The sequence below is a fragment of the Pocillopora verrucosa genome, chromosome 8 (assembly GCF_036669915.1).
Source record: "Pocillopora verrucosa isolate sample1 chromosome 8, ASM3666991v2, whole genome shotgun sequence".
Classification (NCBI taxonomy): domain Eukaryota; kingdom Metazoa; phylum Cnidaria; class Anthozoa; order Scleractinia; family Pocilloporidae; genus Pocillopora; species Pocillopora verrucosa.
In genome coordinates this window covers 771,916-799,494 of record NC_089319.1, presented here as the reverse complement: position 1 = coordinate 799,494, position 27,579 = coordinate 771,916, and the positions used below count along the sequence as shown (strand labels likewise).

At 37.3% G+C, this 27,579-nt stretch overlaps 2 protein-coding genes across 2 annotated transcripts in view; both read left to right on the top strand.

The window, feature by feature from the left end:
• The window catches only part of LOC131797299 (uncharacterized), a 35,018-nt gene continuing 7,439 nt past the window's right edge, over window positions 1-27,579 (top strand). The window contains exons 1-8 of the mRNA XM_066170984.1: window positions 1-228; window positions 3,006-3,262; window positions 3,448-3,568; window positions 4,122-4,244; window positions 4,358-4,480; window positions 4,807-4,929; window positions 20,915-21,037; window positions 21,357-21,479. Coding sequence (XP_066027081.1) covers window positions 165-228; window positions 3,006-3,262; window positions 3,448-3,568; window positions 4,122-4,244; window positions 4,358-4,480; window positions 4,807-4,929; window positions 20,915-21,037; window positions 21,357-21,479 — 1,057 coding nt within the window. The 5' untranslated portion in view covers window positions 1-164. The remainder of the gene's footprint in view (window positions 229-3,005; window positions 3,263-3,447; window positions 3,569-4,121; window positions 4,245-4,357; window positions 4,481-4,806; window positions 4,930-20,914; window positions 21,038-21,356; window positions 21,480-27,579) is intronic.
• LOC136282919 (loricrin-like) lies at window positions 9,990-12,936 on the top strand. Its single transcript, XM_066170987.1, has 4 exons — window positions 9,990-10,068; window positions 10,531-10,672; window positions 11,481-12,002; window positions 12,360-12,936. The coding sequence occupies exons 1-4, from the start codon at window positions 10,027-10,029 to the stop codon at window positions 12,668-12,670; spliced, it is 1,017 nt and encodes a 338-aa protein (XP_066027084.1). The 5' UTR covers window positions 9,990-10,026; the 3' UTR covers window positions 12,671-12,936.

Genomic DNA, 27,579 nt, shown 5'->3' with positions numbered 1-27,579 from the left:
ACGAGTCGGTTGCTATGGTGACAATCTCCTGCCCAAAGTAATGAGTGTAGAGTATTTGAACGCATATTTAACTACAGCTGTCTCAATTTGAGTGATGTTCCCCGGCATAAGGTAGATCTCACTCAAGCTGTTCGTTGGAATTAAAGCGGGCGATCAGTGGGAACATGCTGTTTGTAGTCTATTGCTTTGTTCTCACCGTTTTGGCTTCTCTAATACCAGAAGGACAAGGTGAGATTTTCCTACGGTTTCCTCCTAGCTCAGGTCTGAGTTCTATTTAAAAGTTTACCGAATCTTTACGTTACATTTTTATTATCCTTATCAACATAACTAAGCCTTGAGATATCCACACAAACTTCTTCCCGAAATATTTAAGAAAATAAACTAATTTTGACCAAGTTTCGCTCTAGATAGGCATAAGGCAACGATCATATTTTCATAAGTTTTACTTCAAAATAATTAATCAGGTCTTTGCAATGTTTTCCATTAACGTTCTCGACTTTTTGATGGGGCACAAAGGATAAGATGACTATAGGCAGATCTTCGAATTTTAAAACAAGTGGAAAGTTTTGTTGAACTCAACTGAAACGGCTGGATCAAATGAATGTACTACACACAGAAGTACAACTTTTCAAGTTATGTACAATAGTCTTTTAGACTAGAAATAGTGTTTCGTGGAAAAGAATTGATTAAAAAAAGAGGAAAAAGCAACAGAGCTTTTTACTTTGAGCTGAAACATGTTATTTGCATCAAAACTTGGCCCTTTTAGTAAAATCTGGCTCTAAAGTTGATCCTTAAGTTGATTCAAATATTACAATCCTATAAATTGAGGACTTTGTGGATTGCGGGGAGCCTCTGCAGAAAGGAAGTTGTACATGCATATATACATAAAGACACACATACATTCATTATACTTCCTAAAAAGGGCTTTTCAAGCCAAACAGGCGGTTCTCACGGAAAAAAAATTTGTTAAACAAATTTTACGAAGTCCTGTTTGATCAAAATTTAGATTGTTGACCGTCCATTCGTGAAGTTTCTCAGAGTATTAATTTTCAAAAAAACTGCCGTCAGGTTTTAAGTTTCTAAAAGCGCGAGAACAAAGGTGGCAAACACCACCTTGCTTTGCAAATGTGACACGAGTCTCAAAACAGACCGTTTTTAAACTATCTGCTATCAAAGCAACTTTAATTTGGTCGGTTTCACTGTGAGCTAAGAACAGGTTTTCAAAACCTTGCAAGAGCAAATCTGCCAGTTATTTCATGCAATAATGATCACTAGATTTTGACGAACTCAGGCAAAATAAATGAATGTCCATCGTCCGCGTCAGTATGGCGAAACAAGATCGAAAATTATTTTAAAACAGTGACGTCAGCACATTTTAATGATCACAAAAAGATTTCAACGCTTTTTTGCTTTGAAGGAAATAAAAGTGTTTGATTGCATTTTTCGAATACAGGAAAGTAAGTAGCTTAATGTAGATTCTGTCTGATGGAAAACCACGGACGTGTTCCCTACAGAGGATTTATTTGTGAAAAGGAATTCATCATTAATTGATGCAGATATCCTGTTTTGACTGACATGAAAATTTTTCCTCAGGCTCGATATTCAACACCTAGCTTTGAGTCCTCACTTTCACTTAGCGCAGTAAATTTAAAAAGAAAATTTATTCTTACAGTTTATCTTACCGTCAACACCAATCTGGATAATAAAGTTGTCTATCGAAAACGGAAATTTTCGAAAACACGCTCTTAAAGAAGATGATGTGAAAATGCAGACTTTACCCTATGGCTTGAACGAAAAATTCCAGAAAAACAAATTTGACAAAAAACCGTTAGTACAGCATGCGGCGTCGTATTTCCTATCGCTTTTCAAGTTTTGTTGTCAATTACTACTTGCACATCATATTCTTAAAAGCAGTCGCATGATTCCTTTCATCGTATTTCTATTTCACTCGACCAATATGTAACATTTTAGGATTTATTGTTCCTGTTATACTCAATTACGCCTTCATAATACTCATGCTCGAGGGTAAATTTCAGTAAGTTCGCCTCCTAGCTATTGTTAATGCACACCATGGATGTAAAACTTTTGTTATATTTTTAGAGATAAAAGCTAGGATCTAAATAGTATGAAAAGGGTTGGTAAAAAAGTTCTTAATGTACAGAATGAATTATACCTCAGCGAGTTTAATCATCTCTCGCTTTGCTTTCATAATACTCAGTATGGTCGAAATCTGCAGTCACGCTACATAACAGTTAACACCATCATTTCGTAATAGATACGAATTACTCTACGGGTTGATTGTAGACTTCAGCGTCGATTTATCGATCAATCATAATAGGTGATCGTATCAAAAAGAAGTTAGAAATGCCTCTATCATTCAGAACAATATTTAAAATCACTCGACTTGTGTTATACGCAAGGCAGAAAACCAAAATTCAAATTAGAGCAATGATTCAGGAGTAACACTGCTCTAAAGTTCCAGTTTAAGTAAAAGTTCCTAGTACCACAAAGCAACTTTCTAACTTAGTAGATTCTTTCTCTAGGCAATTGCCGCAATTTAAAGTTTACCAGTTTTCCTAAACTTGGCTTCTGGTTGGAGAGTCACACGGTTCGAACAATTGACGTCGTTAACGAGGATCTCTGAGTTATCGGCACCAACTTTGGCATTTAGATCCCCCATGATGATGATTCTACAACTCATATATATTAATTGATCTGATTTCGAATAATTTTAGTTGTATCTTAATTAATTTGGTGTTTACATAATGATAAGCTTTATTATTGTTAAATTCTTATGAATTAACTTTCTTAATTTATCATTATATAATTTATAGTTATAATTAATTTACGTTTTACATTTGTAAAAATTATCGTAATTCAGCCCTCGGCTGCAAGGGTAATTTTAATAAAACTATCTCTCTATCTATCTATCTAAAGTTCCAGTTTAAGTTAAAGTTCCTAGCACAACATAGCAACTTTCTAACTTAGTAGATTTTTTTCTCTAGGCAATTGCCGCAATTTAAAGTTCACCAGTTTTAATAAACTTGGCTTCCGGTTGGAGAATCACACGGTTCGAACTGTTGGCGTTGTCAACGAGGATCTCTGCATGTTTCAATGCTACCTGGAACATGACTGCGTCAGTTATAACTTCTGTGAGATAAAACAGTCGTCTGGAAAACACAAGTGTGATCTGAATAACGCGACTATTGAACACGATCAAGACCTGGTGGAAAACGAAAGTTGTGTTTACCGCGGAGCAGAGGTGAGGATGAACTCTATCGGCTGAAAGTAATATTCATTGTCCGAGAAAGCTTTAATACCGGACCAAGGGATACCCTAGCCTCCCTAACCCGTTAATTTTACCCGCTTGCAACGGAACAAATGCAAGGAAACTATCATGCCTGCAAAAATATCATTTAAAATTTATCTCTTCCTTTCCTTCCTAAGAATGCTTGTAAGCAAAATCCTTGCAAGAATAACGCAACATGCCAAGCTGGGTTTACAGACAGGGACTATCAGTGTTTGTGTGTTAATGGATCTGGATTTAAAGGCCATGATTGTGATGAGGGTAAGGAATCTTATATTTTTATTTAGGCAGAAACGTAATGTATAAGTGATAAGCTCTGCACGCCTCTCCCTCACATCGAAGTACTTTTAGGTGATTGGGCAGACTTATCAGTTGAAAGGGATGAGTACCGAACAATCGCGAACACCTCAGTAGTTTGATAGTCACAGAAAATCGCTGGTGAAAACCTTTGCCTTTCATGGCTTGCGAGAATAATAATCCAGAATGGCACAAGTTATTCAAAATACAAAAGAGGACTTACATACGAACAACTCTGTTGCTTCTCATGGTTCATCTTGGAAAGGGATTTTTCAATCATATTTGTTTTTTAACTCATTCAGTCTCAATTTTCTTTAGCGCGGTTTCTTACCCACCATCTACGCGAACAGTCTGTAATCTCTCGGTTTCCTTTCTTACGAAGCGAATGTCAATAAAACTGAGTACAAAGTTTACGCAAAGATCAGACGTGATCCCATGTCTAGATAAACATAAAACAATGAAAATCTTTAAGCAGACAAACTCAGATAAAGTCCATCGTCTTCTTTTCCTCTTATAGACATAGACGAGTGCTTTTTCGGTAAACATAGCTGTGAGGGTAATACCACGTGCAATAACACCTTTGGATCGTACTCATGCAAGTGCAAGAAAGGATATCAGGGAAATAACAAAAACTGTACAGGTAAGTATTCTTATCTGACAACAGGAAACGTTCACGTGAATACGAAAATTCGTGCAGCCAAAGCAAGTCAAAATAACCTTCACATTCTAATGATATTCATTTTGTTGTCTCAGACATAGATGAGTGTTTGAACGGAACACACGGTTGTGATGTGAATGCTGAGTGTAACAATATCCTGGGATCTTACAAGTGCACGTGTAAAGATGGATTTCAAGGAAATGGAACCAAATGCACAGGTAACTAGTTCTGACATATTCATACTCCGTTTGTTACCTTCAATTTTTCAGATTAGTTAGAAAAACGGTCTAATTTAAATTATTTTCCTTTTCGTGTTCTAGATCTGGATGAGTGTATGATCGGAACACAAAACTATAATGTAAATACTAAGTGTAACAATACCCTAAGATCTCACAATTGCACGTTTAAAGATGGAATTCAAGGAAATGGAACTAACTGTACACGTAACTAGTTGTAACATACGATACTTTCTATTTTCTCGAAGATACCTGTTATGTGACAAAAAGGAATGACCAGAAAACAAAACTGTTTTTTGTTCATTTAGATACCAACGAATGCAATGAAGGAAAACACGACTGTCATGTAAATGCTGAGTGTAACAATACCTTGGGATCTTACAAATGCACTTGTAAAGATGGATATGAGGGAAAAGGAACCAACTGCACAGGTCAGTAACAAGCCAAGGTACCAAACAATTTTTTCACAATTAAAAAAAAAGTTAACTGTCAAACCAATTGATGTTAACTTGGCTGCTTCAGACAAGAAACGCAGTATTGTCAGCGTGTAAGTTATTGGTTGAACAGACGCCGGCACGAGACTAGCAAAATTGCAGGGTGCTCTGCAAGTGAACATTATTCCAAAACTTTTGGCTTATTGATAGTGCTGTCTGTTTCCTCCTTTATTTAGAGAAATCCCGGTCTGTTATCATTTGCGAGAGAGGAAAAAGGATCATAAGTTGTGATAATGACCAAAGAACTATCGACGTTGTGGATGCAAATTATGGTAGACTGGACTCAATCACTTGCAGTCATCCCGAAGTTAGCAATACAAACTGCAAAGCTGCGAACTCTCTTTTCATTGCGCGGTTGAAGTGCAACGAAGAAGCTAGTTGCGAGCTGCACGCAGATAATTCAGTTTTTGGAGATCCATGCCCAGGCACATATAAATACTTGGAAGTAAAGTACGAGTGTGTGAATTTAGGTTAGTACCTATAGGTATTGTTGCATGCTGTGAACTGGGGGGAGAAATGGCCTTTTGCTACCATTTAGGACGCATTTATTTTAGAATTGCATTAGGCGCTAGATCACCCGTCCATTTTCAGTCGGGGGCGTATTAAAAAAAGATACGCAAAGAAGCAATCGTTAATATAGTCAGTACTCAAATATCAAATCTTTTTTCGAATTAATACCTTTACACTTTTATCAGAGACATGGTGGATAAGTATTCATTTGTTTCCGGGGTTTCAGTTTCATTTTCTCTTTAGTGGCGCCCGCAAAAGCAAAGGAAAACTCGACAAGGTGGTCTAGGGTAGATTTTATGCACTAAGGAAAAAGTTCTGAACTGCCGTCTGGTCGGTGAACCCTGGGTGGATCATGCGTACCCCAAAGGAGTGCAAACTGACAATTTTCAAACCATATGCAGAAAAATTCAATATTAGCATGCCAGACCATTTTCCTGCATAAATGGTGAGATAAAAAAGGTCCAGTTCAATAATTCTGGATCGCACCTTCGTGTACGTTGCTGATGAGCACTGCTGCTGAACTAGAAGCAAATGAAAATGTAGAGGTACCCTCTGTCTTCACTCCTGGTTAATCATTCAGTAGCACAACGAGATAAACTTATTGTATACAATGAAGAGAGAATGTCCACTAAGACCGAGCGAAAATGGAAATTCGTGGTACATCTCGAAAAATCAAAATTCTTCATATTTTCTCTGAAGATACCCTATAGTGGCTTAAGAAACGTGATAGGATTTTTTTCTAGAAATATCTTCCTCTAAGACCGAGCGAAAATGGAAATTAGTGGTACATCTCGAAAAATCAAAATTCTTCATATTTTCTCTGAAGATACCCCATAGTGGCTTAAGAAACGTGATAGTATTTTTCCTAGAAATATCTTTTTAAACGTTCATAAAATAAAAAAGCTGTCACGAGCCAAAATGTCCTGAAAGGCATCCGAAAAATACGTGATTGGTACCTTCCCATAGAATTCGCATCATGGAAAGAACCGTTTCGTGCTTTCAACATTGCTGTTGAAGTCTTTGCAAGTAACTTGACTTCAGTCTCACGCTAGTGAATAAAATTTAGAATTCACCTTCGAACAATTTGTAATTTAGCGTGTTTTTTTTAAGGGACATTTTTTGTATCCGGTAAAACATCGAAGAACTCGAAATTGATATTCTTAAGAGAATAAATGCTGGTCTAAAATGGGATGTAAAAATTAGTTTCGGGCTTTTTACCAGCGCCGAGTAGGAGGCCTCTTTAAATAGCGGTTATCACAACAAAAGCGTGTCAACCGGAAGTCAACAAATAGCACATCCTCCAAACCCGTAAGCAAAGAATTGTAAAATTTTTACATTATAATTGATCCGTTTAGTCGTCAGCAATCCACAGCGTTGAAGAACTGCATTTTTAGATCCTCTGAATAAGATATTGATTAAATATCTATTTCCGTGAGTATTTTATCGCTAGACATTTTAAAATTAGTGTCACTCTAAGCCGGATCAACTTACATGGGTTTATTCAATTTTCCTAGCTTATTTTTTTTCATGATCTTTTAGAAGCAAAACAAAATACCAAGAAGCCACACGAATAGACGAAATCTAAATTCCCATCATGTAGGGCTTCAAGGAAACGAACAAATTGACGACATCTAGGAAAAACAATAGCGACCATTTCATTACATCACAACTTAGTTCTTACATTGGGGTGGGAAGAAGAGAAACCTTGGGAACGAGGTTGCAACATCAGTAAATGGATTCCAAATTAGTGACACGGATATCCCACCTTAAAAGGCTTCAGAGACAGATATTAGAACAAAATCGGAATCGAGTGAGAACAGGGTTACCACCATTTTTTTCCATCTTAGGGGCACATTTAATTGACACACTTCATTATAATCAGTCGTCGTCGTTAACAATCCGAGGGGGTATTCAGGGCGGCGACAAAGATTTTTTCCCCATGCTCCCGACGAACTTTACGGCATGACTAAATGAAAGTTCTGTTGGAGCAATTCAATAACATTGGCTTAGCCACTCACTCCTCAACGCTGACATGCGCATTTCTCGCGAAGCGACTGCAGTTTTTTCGATGTAGGGCTTCTTGCGCCTTACTGTTACATCTGAAAGGTCAATGTTAACCCAGGTGGGACTCCCATATAAAAATGACAGGAGTGCTCGTCGGAGAATTTCGGAAACACCCCTAAAAGGTACCAAAATAGTGTTTAACGGGCGTGGTTCAGATTCATTTTGATGTACTAATAATTCCAAAAATATAAGTTATTTGCGCAAATACACTCACGGTCTTGTCATTTTTCAGAACGATAACCTTAAATTCCCCTAAACTGCAGCAACTCTAGCGGCGGTTGTTAGTGACAAAAAGCAGGAGCCAATGGGCTCCTGCAAAAAGCTAAGAGCCGCAGAATATCAATTCTCGCTTCAACAAGTAGAAACTTGGTTTAAAATTTATATGGCCGTATCAAGGAAGAGCGAATGAATATTATTATTTTTTTGTGCCCTCGATTTTGTCTTGTTTAAATTAAACAGGGAAAATGTTTTTGACCTATGAGGATTAGTTTTATCGGTGTGAAGATCTGTGGCGCTTTAATTTTTGTAATGTTAACGTCCTCTTTGTTACGAAAGATATATTATTTATTCACATTACCTCCCACATTTTGCAGTTTACCTCCGTGCAATCAGCATTCGTGTTTTAATTTGGTTCTTTTGTTTCTGCAACAACGTACCAACATTTTGTAACGTAATTAGTCTAACTATTGAATTGCACCTCGGCTGCTTGTGGGAATATTGTTGCGTGAATTTATTCATAATTACACACTGAGGATCTGAATGAAGGAAAATAGTGAACGAAATAGAGGATTTTCAGTACGAGTACACCTGATGTGGACAGAAGCCAAAATGTACTCAGATTATGTAAAATAGAGAATATCTACCAATTGTGTGTGAGCAATTTAAGTTCTTGAGATGTTGCGACTACCTTTTTTTATTTGGCAATTTTAGATTTCCTTTTGTTTTAAAATAGATTTACGTTGTCAAGGAACACTTGGTATGGAAAGCGGTGTAATCACCGATGAGCAGATAAGTTTCTCTTCCCAAGAAGAGAATGACGCAAAAATTGTAAGATTACATCACACAGGGACGACTTGGATAGCTGATAGGAAGGATTCTAATCAGTGGCTTCAGCTCGATCTCAGGGCTCAAAACACTGAAGTAACACGAGTAGCAACACAGGGATCCCATCAACATAACAAATGGGTGAAGAAGTACAAGCTACAATACAGCAACTATGGAGTGAGATTTCAAAACTACACGGAACAAGGACAAATCATATCAAAGGTAAAACTGATCAGAGGTTGGGAAGGGTTCTAAAACATGAGCTGCTCATTGTACACAAAGCCAAGTTCATTCCTCAACTTAAACCTCAACTTAAACTTCCCGATGTGTTCTTTGAGTAGTTTGCTAGGACAAGCAATCCTCTTTGCAATCAGATCAGCTTCGTTTCTCGATTTGTTATGATGCACGAGTCAGCAGTTTTTCAAGAAAATTGTTACGATGTATGAAAATTTCATACATTTACCATTTTCTTTGCCTAGGTACAAATCTCATCTTGATCCAATTTTTGATTACCCTCAGATAGATATTTGCAGAAAAATTTCAACTTAATTTTACTGTAGGGTGGCATGAGATGAATTTCATGAATCAAATCGCTCGTGAGATATTTCACTATTTACACAGCGAAAAACATTGCATAAATTAATAATATAGATTTTATTTTAAAAATTATTATGTATACGAAGCGGGCACGTACCGCGCATTTTGAATAAAAACACTCAACATTTATTTCACATCTATTATGTGCAGGAATTTGACGGAAACAAAGACAAGAACAGTGTTGTTTATCACGACCTCAATCCACCAATCATAGCAAGGTACATACGTTTTCTACCAGTGAAGTGGGAAGTTGAGATATCAATGAGAGTGGAATTGTATGGATGCGTGAAAGGTAAGGAAAATGGCTTTCCTCTAAAGCTGATAATCACTATAGACATTACAGTTGATCTGCTCGTAGGAACTCTTTAAGGTTTTTCATTTCGTTGAAAGTTTCTGTGAATGTGTTAACGACATTTCTTAGTTCAGTGTAAGCTACGCTCGATTAATTGCCTCATGATCTCATAGCTTGCCTTTATTTCGCTGCCGTAGATAAGTTATATTTGTAAAACGTCTGCTGACCTTTCGTAAACAGAATGTGGAAGATTTCTCGGCATGCAAAGCGGTGAAATCTCTGATGGACAATTAAGCGCCTCTTCAGAGAGAGACTCTAAACACTCCGCCACTCAGAGCAGACTTCATGTTGTAAATCCTGACAGAGCGGGATCTTGGGCAGCTGCAAAGAATGATACGGATCAGTGGCTGCAAGTTGATCTGGTTATTCTGCACACTATAGTGACACGTGTGGCAACACAAAGAAGTAATGGACCCAAGAGGGAGTGGGTTACAAAGTACATTCTGCAGTACGGCAACGATACAGAAATGTTCTACGATTACACAGTCCCAGGACAAAACACAATGAAGGTAAAATTGATTTGTTGTGAATTGATTCCCGTTTAAACAGGAAAAGAAGTATTTTTGGATGATCATTGGGGTTTTGCCAACGCACCGCCAGTAATAACTGTATAATATCGAGCCCCCCAAGAGGAACGATTGGAGGAATGGTGTATGAACGAGTTGGGGGACTGTTTTCACATCATAATAACTGTTATTCATAAAATTAATTCTTATCAATGTATTCTAGAGTTAATGAAAAACTTATTTACCTTATTGATATAACTTTTGGCATAAATGAAAGTATATTTTCTGGTAATGAACAGCAAAAGGTGTAATAATGGTATGATATTGAGGCCCCCGAGAGGAACGATTGGAGGAATGGTGTATGAATGAGTTGTGGGACTGTTTTCACATCGTAGTAACTGGTATTCATTAAATTAATTCTTATCAAAGATTTAGTGGAAAACTTTTTATGTTGTTAATTCAAAGGTTTTTGCTGGAAACATAGATCAAAATACCGTGGTTTATCACGACCTTAACCCACCAATCACAGCACGTTACATTCGTTTTAAACCAGTAGAGTGGCAGGACTGGATATCAATGAGGGTAGAGCTGTATGGCTGTGTACCAGGTAAGGCCTGAATGACAATTACGATTGAGCGTTACCTCTTGTAACGAGTAATTTATACCAGATAATACTTCGTTTCCTGTTCAAAAGCGAGCGCTTGGATATTGTTTGCTGTGTGTCATCTCAATCACAATCGAGCTGCTACAAGTTGACGCGAGTTTTCTTGACCAATAACAGGGCGAAGAAAGGCAAAAAACCTATACAATCCTGGACAACTTGTCATAATCATTTGAAAATTGCTCTGCATAGTATTATTCAATTGACTTATCAGCTTTGGTCACATGGAGTTCTTTCCTTCGTCACTCCCCTCTTTTCACTGTCACGTGTGATCGCCGAACCACAAACTGGAAGAATTTGACGAGAAAAACTACTCTAATTGTAGGAATGGGAAGGAAAACTTGTCTTCTCTTGAGATTTCTAGATTCGCCAAGAACAAAACCTCGTGATGGCTCAACCGTACAGTTTATAAAAGTATCATGTCGGTATTCAAAACACCATTTTGATTCAGGTTTGCAATCAATATGTTATTGTCGAATGTAATCCTTAGATGTAATGAAGCAAGTCCATGCCCGACTATCGAGGATTTCTACTTTCTAAAAATGCAAACGTGAGCAAGCGTCAGAAAATGCACAGTACGACTTGTTCGAACACTCCAAGTGACTGACGTTTCTATTCCATTTCTTCGGTGATTTAATAATTTACGTAACTACAAGAACATTTCCTCGTAATAGTACCATTAGAAATGGCAAAGAAAATTTTGACAATTTCAGTCTTACCAACAACATTACTTTTATTCTATGGTTTCATGCAGGATTTACAGCTGTGTTTACAAATCTTGGTAAGATTAGATCAGAGGGTCCAAAGTCGATTGGTAGTCATTACAAAGATCAAGATCATGACGGACAAGTAACAGTGTCCAGCGGTATTCAACTGTGGACTGTGCCACGCACTGGTGAATACAGAATAGAAGCAATAGGAGCCTCAGGGGGCTACAGTGAGGACAGTTTTATAAAAACCGGAGGAAGAGGGGCACGAATGATTGGAAACTTTAATTTGACCAAAGATGAGATCATTCATGTACTTGTTGGTCAAAAAGGGGAAAAAGGGAATAAAAACCCAAAATCTGCCGGAGGTGGAGGAGGTACATTTGTAGTGAAAGAAAACAACAAGTCTTTGATTATAGCTGGAGGTGGAGGAGGAATTAAAAATATATCGGAACAACATCCAGGATGTGATGCGTCCATAAACACAACAGGGAATGGAGGGTATAACTTGCCATTGGGTTCAGGAGGAAGCAACGGAAATGGAGGAAACGCCAATACAAAATATTCAGGTACGAAAAACAAAACAATCAGTAGGTTCAATCCATCAGGACAAGAGGACGACAGTTAGATTTATCAGAACTTAATTGTTGAAATTAATAATTCTAACTTTGAAGTTTTTCTTTTCTCAGAGGCATATCAGTTTTTTAAAAAATCCAACGCATCACTTCATGTACATTTCTTTTGTCCTGATAAACTGTTCTATTTCTAGCAATTGACTACCCAGTAATATTTTGAAATAAATTTCTAAAAATTGAGAAGTGCACTAGGTTGATAATATCGCGAATCGTCGTTTAAACACTCTTAAGTAAGTAATCAAATAGAAGCCATTTATGGGGCAACTGCTTCTCAGTTTTCGTTTATTGTAGGTGGTGGCGGCGGCGGCTTCTACAGTAATGGACAAAGTGCTTCGAGCGGTTCTGGTCGAGGAGGTAAAGGATATCTTCAAGGAGGAGAGGGTGGAAATGCTAAGGGCGGATTTGGAAGTGGTGGTGGTTTACGTGGAGGTAACCGTGGAGCTGGAGGCGGTGGAGGTTACTCTGGAGGAAATGGTGGAGCTAATGAACAGTTTTCTTGTGGAGGAGGGGGTGGATCTTTTAACAGTGGGACAAATCAGCAGAATGAATGTTGTTTTAATAGGTATGGACATGGTAGAGTGATCATCGCGTTTCTTCAGTGACATGCCCTTGGCAGCACTTTCTCTAACGTGTGAGGCTAATTCTGTTCTGATGGCTGATCGTTGTTAGTCTTTAAACTCCGGAATTGAATAATATTTTGTTTAATATTTAAGGTCAGTTACTGAGCGCTTTAAGGTGTTGGCCAAACGGTGCAACCTGAGGAATTAAAGTCATTTGTTTTTGAGTTCAGATTTTAGATTTACAAACATAGTTTTCTAGAATAGATTTTTTTCTGAACATCTCCTGACATAAGGATCACGCTCCTATAAGAACTGCTGTTTTTGTTCTTTTTCCGGCTCTTTTCTGATCAATTTATCAGATGGACATGTGCATCAATTGAGAACTAATCAACAAATAACATGCAGGTAAAGAGGACTAGTAAGTATTTTGTAGAGAAAATGTTGTGAACATAGTCCTTTTTTTTTTTTCTGCACTTCAATCATTACAGATATTTAAGAATGATTTTCAACTGACTATGAGGGTTTATCAATTCATTTTTGTTGATTAAGTCAAAACCAAACTCGATTTTCAATTTTAATACGATCAGTTAGACCAAGTATCTTTGTTTTTCCGGCCACTCTTTGGGCCGACTGATTGCATTTTTTCGTGCGACACAGCTTGCAGTTTTACGGCCATTGGCGCTGGTTACAAATTATCCAAAAAACTTTTATTTGATTTGGGATTTGTATGGCCTCATTTGTTGATTATCAACAGAATCCTCTATCTATAAATATTTTATCTTTGTTTTGGTTTTACAGTGATACTCTTGATTTAATGTTTCAAAGCTTTCAATAACACCTTAGGTTGGAAGGATCCGGACAGTAGAAAAAGAGAGGGCCGAAATATAGTGGCGAGGGCACAACTCTTATGCTTTGTGGTTTCACTGATAAATCTCATCAATGATTCGGTCTCGTTTCTCGAAATACGTGAAAGCAAAAGTAAGGATGGGAATCAAATATTATGTCATTCTTCGGTGTTCTGTTTCAAAACCACGTCCATTCATTGGACTGGGAATACTGATACGCCTACAGAGCGAACTGGTGCCGTGAGTTCAGTTCTTCAGATTTCACGTGTCACATTATAGGAACGCTTTTCAATTGACTGTAAGGGTTTATCATGTAATCAATTTGTTTTTCTTTGTCAGCTCAAAACCAAAAGGAACTTTCAATTTTCATTCTTACAGTTTGACCCAGTATCCTTGTTTCTCCTCATATTTTGCTGAGCACGACACAGACTGCATTTTTTTACCGCGACCGGCGCCGGTTGCAAACTGTTCGCGAAAAGTGTGTTTTACTACTTTGTGATACGTTTGGTGTCTTATGGTTTTTATCATTGGATTACATCATATTTTTATTGTTTTAGTTTTGGTTTTAGGATTCCTAGTCAATTGAAAAAGGGTTCAGCTTCACTTCTAGCGGAATCCTGTGAAGTGACTGAAAGAAATGGCCCAGGGTTGATGCCAAATTGTCGATGTGGCCTCTTTAAGTAATGTGTTTCCAGATGTTGATTAATTAAGTGGGGACTAACGAATTCTAAAATGAGATTCAGTCATTTAGGTTCTGTTTCCCTTTTCAGAAAGCAGTGTGTAAAAGTGGTTATATATGCTAAGGTGATGACATAAACTTAATTTTATTTACTCTTGTTAGATTAGTATGTTTTTGTCAACGTTTAGCGTAACTTTTTAGGAGGCTGTCAAGCTCTTCCTCATAAAAAGGAGGAGAAAGGGGTAATTGTAATAACAACTATCATTTCCGTGAGTTTTTAGTCAGTAGTATCAATTTAAATTACATTATATTAAAAATTAATAAATTGATTCCTAGATGTCAGTGATGGTTCTTTAGTTAGTTGCACTTAAGTTATAAATTAACACTAACTGAGAACAAAGTTACTAAGGAAAAGAACGTGGAAAATATATTTCACCGAAAATACGGTTCACTATATCAATTTCCCGACCTTCGTTTTTGGTTTTCGGTTTTTTTGTTTTTTGCTTCCTTATCCTTTCAGTCTCTGCTCCTGCCTTACTTTCTCAACCTTCTCAACGTTGCCTCCCTTGGATAGAGACGGAAGATTCACCTACGACTCACATGGCCGTAGAATGACCTCGAACACAGGCGTAAAGGATGGTGAATTGCAGATATAAGAGGCAGTTTGTGTCTCTATTAACTCTCCAAAACATTCTCAATAATTAAAAGACATTTTTGGATGTGTCCAGCAAATTTACCGAGATTTACAGAAGCGGGTGTGGGGGTTGGGGGTCTTGCAGTGTGTGATAACTTATATGTGCTGAAGAAATTTCAGGGACATGACTGTTGCCACACTTTTCCAGATTCTCCTAACATCAAAGGCATTTTTTTCGACTCATGTCATTCCTTAAAAGCTTTGTCCCGAGTATGAGATGAAATTTTTGATCTTTACAACAAGATTGTAGAGTAAAGATTCGTGAAAAGACGTCAAGCAACCATTATCTCTCAAGTCGTAAAATTGTAGAATTTAGCTTTAGCTTCTTGCCACCTCCGACTATATATGGTTATAGATCAGTGATTATTATTGAAGTGGAAATATGGATAAGTGTGAGAATAAAAAAAAGCGTGATATGAGGCTTAAGCACTTTCAAGCTGAAGTCAAAATACACTGTAATATTCGTGGATTTTGTCGTGTGTGGTTTTATAAAGACTTGTCATGTCGATGGGGCTAATTATTCGCTTGCACAGTTTGAACACAACTGAAACAAGTCGGTTCCCATGATGACAGTCCCCTGCAGAAAGGAAGCGATAAATGCAATAAAAAAGTCTAACTTCGGGCAAAAGGTCTTTGAAAAGACGTGAAGTGAAGCTTGGACGGGGCTTTTCATCACCTTGGCCATTTGTCATGAAACCCGCTGTACAACAAACACATAGGGTCTGAATTGAGGCGGCAGGGGGGGGGGGGTTAGGGTGGAAGTGATCTACTTCTGAAACTTGACCACTTGAAAACTGGCCCCACGAGATCATTTAAATCCTTCTTTAACGTTCCAAAACTTTCGGGTCATTGAGGCTTTTTTGGTAAGACGGTCGTCTCTACTATTCCACCAAATGTGGGCGGACGAGGAGAGCGTATAAACATTTGATAAACAGTCTTCGTGTAGCTTTGTGTCATATGTTACACTTGCACGGACATAATTAAGCCAGAATAGATAAACTTTTAAATAACAACTTCGTCTATGCAACTGTATAAAAACCATTAATATGAATTAAGTATAATGGAGTTTCACCAACCAACTATATTCCAAAGAAACTAATTAAGTTTTGTTTATCAAAAACTCATTGTAGCTGTTTTCTAAAATTATAATGGGCGTTATTTTTTTTACATTCTCTTTGTACTCTAAAGCTTCGTTCTCACTGTTTTGACCTCACTAATTCCAGAAGGACAAGGTAAGATTTTCCTACAGTTATGTCTTAGTCATAGTCAGAGTAATATTTTGAAGTTTACGAGCGCATTTTAATACTCTTTTGTTATCTTTATTAACCTAACAAGGCCTTGAAATATTCGCACAAAACTCTTCTCCTAGTATTGGTATAATGAATTATTTCGTCTCAATACTCACTCTTCGCGCAATAGTATTGAATAAAAAATACTTTTTACAAGAGGTTCGTGAATATTTTGCCATTTTGCAATCCAACTTTTGAAGCAAGATGAATACAAACGGATGAAGTTTTAGGGAAATAGTTTTTGAAGAAGCCTAAAGCGAAGGTTTACCTGAGGGTAATTATTCACGTCATTGCAATGCTGTCCATGAACATTTTTAACTTTTCGATCCCACAAGATGAATAAGATGACCAGTGGCAGACCTTTGCATTTTAAAAAGAAGTTGAGAGGCTTATTTAAACTTGACTGAAAAAAGCTCGGCTGGATCGACATAAAACTTGACACAGCTTTTCTACGGTTTCGTCACAAAAAATTAATTCTTATGGGCTACATGACTATTAAAAAAAAAAAGCAGTTCTTTAAACTTTTCGCCGAAAAATGTTACGTTTTATAAAACGTGGCTCTTTGTCACAATTTAAGCTTTGTTCAAATTTCACAAAATCTTAATCAGAAGATTCGTGTATTTCCGGTTTTAATCACTTAAACGTATCCACAATAGTTTGTATGCTTTTAAATTGATGCACCCTAAACGGCATGAATCTTAGAAACTTTTTATAAGCTGATTCTTCCTACGAGCGCTGAATATCGATAAGATGTTTACATGTATAATTAATTAGTTTGGACAATTACCAATTTTATAAAACTCCTATCGCTTATATATTTTTCGTAAAGATTCGTATATCAAAACATAGCATAGACTTCTTATCTGTTTGTACCGATTGAAAAAAACTTGTTTTACCGCGAGAAAGAAAAACAAAATTAACAAACAAAGAAAGCAGAAGAGAACAAAAAAGCAACTATTCTAAATATATTTGTCCCCTTGTTTTAGGCAGAATAATAATCTAACCTGCATGAAGCGATATCGCCATAGCAAGTAAAATTTTCACATTTTCAGACAACATCTGTCGGCGAGTCTCATGCGTTCAGTAGATTTCATTTGGTATCACTCAAGAGATCACATGCAAGTTATTAAAAAACTGTCATGAATGATTTGCCCCATAGGTGGTTTGTTTCTCGGCTACTAAGTAAGGATTCTTTACCAACGTGATCTACAACTGAGCCATGTTAGTAGGAATGAAATCACTTTATTAAGAGCACCTGGTAAGGGTAATTATCTTCTGTACGTTATTTGGTTCTGAAGGGTTTTAAGGATGGGTAGATTAGTTTTTGAATAAAGACACTGAGGGAGCTTTGTTCGCTCCACGATAAAGTTGTCATAACTTAAGGGCGGTCTTGTGGTGAATTATTGTTATGAAAAATGCCTGATTATGATTAACATTTGAGGTTTTCCATGAGACAAATATCAATTTTAAGGGAAGCGCGATCAATTTTTCCGAGAAAAGGAAATAAATTTTTAATCATAGACGCTAATGACCGAAAACTATTCATCCGTGTTATTAATATTTGTCCTCAAAAGTTTGGATTGAGAAAGTGCTGCACTGAAAAAACGCAAGAAAAGCCTCTAAAGAATCAAGAAAATGTCAAGTGCACAGTAAATAAGAACGTTAAATTTCATGTGAGGTTTAAAATGGAAAAAATATAAAGAAAGGAGTTTTAATTCTTTGACCTGTAAACAGATTGGAATTAAGTAATAGAGGGCTTTTTTCGTTTGCACGACTTCATCTATTCATGAAGGAGGCGATGATATATTTGAGCACCGTATAAGCTGCTACATGCGACAGACTTTAGTCTGGCAGGCTATTACAGTTCCATGCTCTCACCACGCAAAAACGTCTCTTTTTGTGGGAGAACTCCAAATGTACAACGCCAAAAGGTTCTCCCATTTTGTAACTCAGGTTGAAATCCTTAACGACAACATCGCCTCTAACTAAAATCGTCTGCGAGAAGAAATCAATTTGATACTTAGAGATCTAACTTAATACTTAATTTTCCTGAAAAAATGCTATTGCCAACCAATTCAAAGTACAGGATGCTCTTAAAACTGAGGGCATTTATGAACAACGCTAAACCTGAAAACAGACCCGTTATTCAGTATGCAGCAGTCCACAAGTCTTGTTTTTGTGTTAATTCGTTTTCGATATTTCCCAAAAAAAGTGAACCGAGAGGATATTCAAAACTAATTAGATCGTCGCTCAAATTCATCACACAGAAGCCAATAGAGTAGCACTGTAATCTAACTCTTCTTTCGCTGGAAGAATACAACGAATTCGAAGAGAATCAAACTCAACTGATGCAAAATTAATGTGATTTGAATCTTTGACTAGTTTACGAATATTTGAGTTCATACAAAAGAAAACATCACACCCTAAACGAATGCCTTTTTACAGGGTTTAATCTTTGCTTCGAAAACTCTATCATTTTTAGATTATTCTAAAGCGAATCATGTTTCTCTTTCATAAGTTTATGACAGAAAGGTGGTTTCTATTCTAACTATCCACTGTTCTCAGTCAACCATAAGAAACAAGTTAATTCATTGATGTCGTACTACCCGGCCCGTACCTCTCACTGAATTTCGTTTTTCAGGAAAAATGCTGTGGATATTTCGTTATTTTCTTGTCTGTGTTTCGGTCACCAACATTGTAATCGCTGAGGATCAATGCAGGATAGAAATTAACATTCGTGGCATGGCTCTCAAAGGTTTCACTTTTAAGAGAATGGCGGTGGCGGCTCCTCACATCTGTGATATCTTATGTGAAAGGGAAATTATCTGCCAGAGCTACAATTTCAACAGAAAAGAAAAGATCTGTGAATTAAACAACCGCACAAAGGATGCAAGACCCGAAAATTTCCGCTCAGACCCAGCGTGGTTTTATATTCGCCGTTTAAACGGAAGAGGTAAGTACTCAACCAAGCACTTTGAATAAAAATCATGCTGCTTACAGTCCGTGTTTTCCAATCTCCCGTGCCCGTTGGTATCAATTGCTCTATCAAATTAAAATAGAAAATTTTATCCTTTTCTTTTTCCCTTTAAGTTTAAATGTTTGTTAACTTCTTTTAAAAAAAGCAGCTGTGATACATGCAAAAACATTGACACCAAATGATTGTGTTATTTCTACAAGAAGCTTAGGGTCAGTAAAGAACTTTGAAGAATTGGAAGCTCGAACGAGGGCTTTATGCGAGAGGGGTCCTGTCTCCCTAGAGGGTTGTGCTTGACAGAACGTTGAAATATTTCACAACCAAAGAAGGACATTCAAGTGAATGGAACTCGAGCTTCATTCTTATTCTCTCGTGCTTTTCACTTTTTCCTTACCATCTGCGCTTACGAATACTTTATTTTCAACATTTTTACCCGTACCAGCTCCCTTAGGTTCGATACCGGGGTTACCAGCTCGTTCATGCCAAGAAATAACAGCAAGCGAAGGGAAAGACACACCAAGCAACAATTACTGGCTGGATCCATCTGGCAATGGGAAGGCAGTTTTGGTTTACTGTGATATGAATTTGGAAGGTAAATCACATTTACCCCGTTGTAGCTTTCTTTCTTTGTTTGAATTGTCGCTTTTTTTGGTAGCGTCCTTGGTTGCTTTAAGATGTAAAAAATCACACCAGTCCTGAAAACAATGCATTGCGCAGTTTCAGTTGTTTAGTAAAAAGGGAAAAAAATATCCTAAAGGGAAAAAAATTACAAGCAAATAGACAAGATTTAACCAAACTACACTTTTGTAAAGTTTTGAAAAACATTCTTGCTTTAACCCTTTACACCCTAACATCAGTATTCATGTTCTCCATACTGTTCTCTGTACATTTACTAAGGTGCTGACAAGGAGAATTTGTTTGACAATCAAGAGTTTCTTTAGTTGGTGATCATTTCCTTTATTCTTGTGATCTTAATGTTTGATTCAGGGCTGATATGGTATGGAGAAATTAGATGCCAGTCACTCTTAGGAGTTAAAGGGTTAATATTGCAGGCATTGTTCATTTTGTTGGAAGAAAATACAAACATTCTTTTTGTGTTATCTGGCTATGATTGTCAATTTAGTACAATGTACTGTTCCCTGCTAAATTAATGTTGGTTAAATTTTACTTTTTTCTTTTTTCACTCCCCAACAAGATCATGATGAATGCATCAGTGGAAACATTGCCTGTGACGTGAATGCATACTGTACCAACACTGTGGGTTCCTATTACTGTACATGCAAGGAAGGATACACTGGCGATGGACGCTCGTGTTCAGGTACATTATTATTTTAATCATTAAATATGTAATTAAATTTAAAGATGTTTGGAATGCTTGTACGCAAAATCCTTGCAAGAATAACGCAACATGCCAAGCTAGGTTTACAGACAGAGATTATCACTGTTTCCGTGTTAATGGATCTGGATTTAAAGGCCATGATTGTGATGAGGGTAAGGAATCTTGTATTTTTAGTAAGCCAGAAAAATGATGCATAAGTGATAAGCTCCGCAGGCCTCTCTCTCAAATTGAAGTTCTTTAAGGTGATTGGGCAGACTTATTTGAAATGGATGAATACCAAACAACCGCAAACACCTCAATAGTTTGATAGTCACAGAACATCGAAGGTAAAAGCCTTTGCCTTTCATGGCTTGCGAGAAGAATAATCCAGAATGGCATAAGTTATTCAAAATACAAAAGAGGACTTACATATGAACAACTCTTTTGTTTCTCATGGTTCATCTTGGAATGGGATTCATCACTCAAGACATAGATGAGTGTTTGAACGGAACACACGGTTGTGATGTGAATGCTGAGTGTAACAATACCCTGGGATCTTACAAGTGCACGTGTAAAGATGGATTTCAAGGAAATGGAACCAAATGCACTGGTAACTAGTTCTGACATATTCATACTCCGTTTGTTACCTTCAGTTTTTCAGATTAGTTAGAAAAATGGTCTCATTTACATTATTTTCCTTTTCGTGTTCTAGATCTAGATGAGTGTATGATCGGAACACAAAATTGTAATGTAAATACTAAGTGTAACAATACCCTAAGATCTCACAATTGCACGTTTAAAGATGGAATTCAAGGAAATGGAACCAACTGCACATGTAACCAAAATACTATACTCTCTATTTTCTCGATGGCACCTGTCATGTGACAAAAGGAATGACCAGAAAACAAAACTGTTTTTTGTTGATTTAGATACCAACGAATGCACTGAAGGAAAACACGACTGTGATGTAAATGCTGAGTGTAACAATACCTTGGGATCTTACAAATGCACTTGTAAGGATGGATATGAGGGAAATGGAACCAACTGCACAGGTCAGTAACAAGCCAAGGTACCAAACAATGTTTTCACAATTAAAAAAAAAGTTAACTGTTAACTGTGAACAGACGCCGGCACGAGACTAGCAAAATTGCAGGGTGCTCTGCAAGTGAACATTATTCCAAAACTTTTGGCGTATTGATAGTGTTGTTTGTTTCCTCCTTATTTAGAGAAATTATGGTCTGTTATCATTTGCGAAGGAGGAAAAAGGACCATAAGTTGTGATAATGACCAAAGAACTATCGACGTTGTGGATGCAAATTATGGTAGACTGGACTCAAACACTTGCCATCATTCCGCAGTTAGCGATATAAACTGCAAAGCTGCGAACTCTCTTTTCATTGTGCGGTTGAAGTGCAACGAAGAAGCTAGTTGCGAGCTGCATGCAGATTCTTTAGTTTTTGGGGATCCATGCCCAGGCACATATAAATACTTGGAAGTCAAGTACAAGTGTGTGAATTTAGGTTAGTACCTATAGGTATTGTTGTATGCTGTGAACTGGGGGGAGAAATGACCTTTTGCTACTATTTAGGACGCATTTATTTTAGAATTGCATTAGGCGCTAGATCACCCGTCCATTTTCAGTCGGGGGCGTATTAAAAAAAGATACGCAAAGAAGCTATCGGTAATATAGTCAGTACTCAAATATCAAATCTTTTTTCGAATTAATACCTTTACACTTTTATCAAAGACATGGTGGATAAGTATTCATTTGTTTCCGGGGTTTCAGTTTCATTTTGACTTGAGTGGCGCCCGCAAAAGCAAAGGAAAACTCGACAAGGTGGTCTAGGATAGATTTTATGCACTAGGGAAAAAGTTCTGAACTGCCGTCTGGTTGGCGAATCCTGGGTGGATCATGTGTACACCAAAGGAGTGCAAACTGACAATTTTCAAGTCGTATGCAGAAAAAGTCAATATTAGCATGCCAGACCATTTTCCTGCATAAATAGAGGGATAAAAAAGGTTCAATTCAATAATTCTGGATCGCACTTTCTTGTACGTTGCTGATGAGCACTGCTGCTGAACTAGAAGCAAATGAAAATTTAGAGGTACCCTCTGTCTTTACTCCTGGTTAATCATTCAGTAGCACAACGAGATAGACTTATTGTATACATTGAAGAGAGAATGTCCACTAAGACCGAGCGAAAATGGAAATTCGTGGTACATCTCGAAAAATCAAAATTCTTCATATTTTCTCTGAAGATACCCTATAGTGGCTTAAGAAACGTGATTTTTTTCTAGAAACATCTTTTTAAACTTTCATGAAATAAAAAAGCCGTCACGAGCCAAAATGTCCTGAAAGGCATCCGAAAAATACGTGATTGGTACCTTCACATAGAATTCGCCCTTTTGAATTGGCATCATAGAAAGAACCGTTTCGTGCTTTCAACATTGCTGTTGAAGTCTTTGCAAGTAACTTGACTTCAATCTTACGCCAGTGAATAAAATTTAGAGGTCATGGTAAGCCGATGAAATTCACTAGAATTCACCTTCGAATAATTTGTAATTTAGCGTGTTTTTTTAAGGGACATTTTTTGTATCCGGTAATACATCGGAGAAATTGAAATTGACATTCTTAAGAGAGTAAATGCTGGCCTAAAATAGAGTGTAAAAATTAGTTTCAGGCTTTTTACCAGCGCCGGGTAGGAAGCCTCTCAAAATAGCGGTTATCACAACAAAAGCGTGTCAACCGGAAGTCAACAAATAGCACATTCTCCAAACCCGTAAGCAAAGGATTGTAAAATTATTACATTATAATTTATCTGTTTAGTCGTCAGCAATCCACAGCGCTGAAGAACTGCATTTTTAGATCCTCTGAATAAGATATTGCCTAAATATCTATTTCCGTGAGTATTTTATCGCTAGACATTTTGGGGTGGGAAGAAGAGAAACCTTGGGAACGAGGTTGCGACATCAGTAAATGGATTCCAAATTAGCGACACGGATATCCCACCTTAAAGGCTTCAGAGACAGCTCTTAGAAAAAAATCGGAATCGAGTGAGAACAGGGTTACCACCATTTTTTTTCCATCTTAGGGGCATATTTAATTGACACACTTCATTATAATCAGTCGTCGTCGTTAACAATCCGAGGGGGTATTCAGGCCGGCGACAAAGATTTTTTCCCCATGCTCCCGACGAACTTTATGGCATGACTAAATGAAAGTTCTGTTGGAGCAATTCAATAACATTGGCTTAGCCACTCATTCCTCAACGCTGACATACGCATTCCTCGCAAAGCGACTGCAGTTTTTTCGATGTAGGGCTTCTTGCGACTAACTGTTACATCTGAAAGGTCAATGTTAACCCAGGTGGTACTCCCATATAAAAATGACAGGAGTGCTCGTCAGAGAATTTCGGAAACACCCCTAAAAGGTACCAAAATAGTGTTTTTACAGTGTTTTTACCAGCGCCGAGTAGGAAGCCTCTCAAAATAGCGGTTATCACAACAAAAGCGTGTCAATCGGAAGTCAACAAATAGCACATTCTCCAAACCCGTAAGCAAAGGATTGTAAAATTTTTACATTATAATTAGTCTGTTTAGTCGTCAGTAATCCACAGCGCTGAAGAACTGCATTTTTAGATCCTCTGAATAGGATATTGACTAAATATTTACTTCCGTGAGTGTTTTATCGTCAGACATTTCAAAATTAGTGTCGCCCTGATCCGAATGAACTTACACGGTTTTTTTTTTCAATTTTCCCAGCTTTTTTTTCCCATGTTCTTTTAGAAGCAAAACAAAATACCAAGAAGCTACACGAATAGACGAAACCTAAATTCCCATCATGTAGATATACTACAGCAGTCAGCAAGTAAGTCTATTGGAACTTTTTCATGCTTTGAGCATGAAAAACTGAGGCGGCGACACACGTTTTCCCAAAGGCGAACATTGCGACCTCTTATACTCGTGTATTTTTTTTCTTCTTTTTCAAGGAAGCAACGTTGAATAATCGATCTAATCTATACAAAAGCGTAGAGAAAAAAGTGTGATTATGCGATTGTTAGACCCTGAGGTTTTAACTGCATGAGGAATGAGAAGCAGCTAAAAAAGTAAACAGAACATTAAATTACTAATTATGTGTTGTGGGCCATTAGCTGAACTATTTTACAGGGCTTTCAAGGAAACGAACAAATTGACAACATCGAGGAAAAACAATAGCGACCATTTCATTACATCGACCACTTAGTTCTTAGATTGGGGTGGGAAGGGGAGAAACCTTGGGAACGAGGTTGCGACATCAGTAAATGAATTCCAAAATTAATGAAACGGATATCCCACCTTAAAAGGCTTTAAAGAGACAGCTATTAGAACAAAATCGGAATCGAGTGAGAATAGGGTTACCACCATTTTATCCATCTTAGGGGCACATTTAATTGACACACTTCATTATAATCAGTCGTCGTCGTTAACAATCCTAGAGTGTATACAGGACGGCGACAAAGATTTTCTCCCCATGCTCCCGACGAACTTTACGGCATGACAAAATGAAAGTTCTGTTGGAACATTTCAATAACATTGGCTTAGCCACTTATTCCTCAACGCTGACGTGTGCATTCCTCTCAAAGCGACTGCAGTTTTTTCGATGAAGGCTTCTTGCGACTAACTGTAAAAAAGGATTTATTTCCAAGTATACAAATATTTTGTTCAAGGCATACGTTCATTGTTACCATTTGTTGACAGTTAATTGACGGGATTTTCCCAATTTTTAAAGCCACGGTGCTCAGTACTCAATGAAAGCCCGGAAATTAATTGTATACCTGCTTTTATAAAAACATTTCCTTTTCCAAGGATTCGAAATTTCAAGCGATTCAGAGCTTTACCGGGCAAAGAAAATGTCGCTTGAAAAAGTGCACGAAGTAGAGAATTTTAAGTACGCGAATTTTTAGCGATCGTTAGCGTAACAATTCAAATCTACAGGTCTTTAAATTGACTAACAAAATTGGTTAACCTTCAAAGAGACATTTCTATGCTTAAAACAGGATTTTAATGCCATGCAACTTAGATCAGAGTAGATTGTTTGAGAGGGGATGAGATATGTTTATTTCAGCTGTTTTCATGACACGTGGGGTGTTCTAAGTTTTAATTTTTTTGGTTTTAAAAGGTATATTTAAACAAATTAAACTCACCAAATTCGTTGGCCACCAATGGGTATCTTTAAAAAATTATCATGGAAATTGGTTCTCTATCGTGTGCCATCTCCTACTCGGTGTTAGTGGGCATTCGCTCTTAAATAGTGAATTAGATACTGCAGAGGCTTACCTATATAACGGAAAAACAACGCATCAAATCATTTACCTTCATCAGACAAACCAAAAGAAGAAAAAATCTAGGAAGACCCAACTCCATAAGAGAACAATTGGCTTGTCATAGACACCCCGATAGACCAGTTTAAAAGGGTATTCGCGACCCTTTAAAGAGCGCCTCAAAATACAAAACACCAACAGACTGAGAATTAGAGCTCAATGCAGTAAAAGAGTTAAAATTTTGCAAGCAAAAACTTCAAAAACCATTAAATTTGACATCTCGTATCTGAGATTTATGTAATAAATTCCTTTTTCAATAAATACTTGTCTGGAAGTAGCTTTAAATCCTGAAGAAAAGACGCTCATTTGTCGGGAGATCCTCAGGTTTTCTTAACTCTCTCGCACCTCTTTTTATTACTGTATTCATCTTCTCATCCGCCACATGTGAAATCTCTGATCATTAATTCCCAAGACTAAAAGATAAGATTAAAAGATAGACGGGATAATCACAATTCCGCTTTTATTACAGGAAGAATTCGTAATTAAATATTTCACAAGATACCTGAGAGAGTGTGTCCATAAATGGTAGAAGAAAATCATAATAAGAATAGTGACCGTCTCATTCAAGGTTTGACGAAAACTTTGAAACTTTATTTAATAGCATCAAGTCGCTACGAGTCAATTGGTTGCTTCAAAGACGATACAACCAGTCCTGCCATAGAAACATTGGAAGGAAAAGATGATATCCTGGATGGTAACTACTCAACAAGGAATGATTCCATCGACAAATGCTTTCGTGCTGCCGAGAGGCAAAGATTTCACATCTTTGCTGTTCAGGATGGTGGACGATGCCAAGCCGGTGCTTCGGCCATAAAGACTTTCCACAAGTATAACCAACCATCGCAAAAATGTCCCTCTGGTGGTAAAGGGGGAAAGCAAATCAATCATGTCTATTACATTAAGGGTAAGAGTGTTGTAAACATTTTATACCAAGTTATCCATGTTACAACCGCAGTGCCTCGCAAGGCTGGAATTATGGATCCCCATGATTTGGATTTAGTTGCCCTAAAAAGCTTTGCAAATATTTCCGTATAACCCCATACTTTTCTAAAACAAAGCAGCAGTTATTATTTATGCTGCTGTGTTCTTTTAAAAGAATTCTGTGCATATTGAAATATTATGTTCTAAGGAAATCTTGCTAAAGCCTCTGTTTCAATAAAATTTGCTTAAATTTAAGGCGAATTGTCGCTCATACACCCATTTTATGTGATGTGTGATGGTAAAACACAATTTCACTTTAATTTTGTGGATAAGCGTGTCTTTGTGTTTTGTGGGAGCAATCATTTGCGTTTCGAGAAGACCACGACTTCTCCAGAGAACTGCTTTTTGCATACTTCCCTTGCAGCAGACCTACCACTAGATTCTATTGGAAATCTTTGTGGGGGGAATTTTCTGATAACCCAAGGGAACTGACACAACAGCAAAATCCATCGAAAACCCTACTCGTATCAACTCCCTGCTTACTGGAACTTTTTCATTTTTGGATTGAATGGTAGTAGAATTTTGGACCATTTTTTTTTCTCTGAATTCTTTTCTGCAAAAAGTTCCTGTTGCAGATCAAGAAAAATTCGAAAAATTTGAAAAATGTAAACAAAGTGGAACCACACACCTACCCCTCCCCTGACCCAAAATTAACTCAAGCTGGTTATCAGTTGACTGTGGTTGGGGTTGGGGGAGGGGTAGGTGCGAAGTTCCTTAGATCAAGACTGACATTGATCCGGAGTATGAATGGAAAAATAAAATACAAATGCAAATAATGTTTCTTGAAAAGAACGCTTTAAGTGTCAAAATC

Coding starts and splice junctions, on each gene's coding strand:
- LOC136282919 (XM_066170987.1), top strand. CDS start 10,027: ATGTTCTACGATTACACAGTCCCAGGACAAAACACAATGAAG. Junction 10,069..10,530: donor CAGGACAAAACACAATGAAG/GTAAAATTGATT, acceptor GTTAATTCAAAG/GTTTTTGCTGGAAACATAGA. Junction 10,673..11,480: donor GCTGTATGGCTGTGTACCAG/GTAAGGCCTGAA, acceptor GGTTTCATGCAG/GATTTACAGCTGTGTTTACA.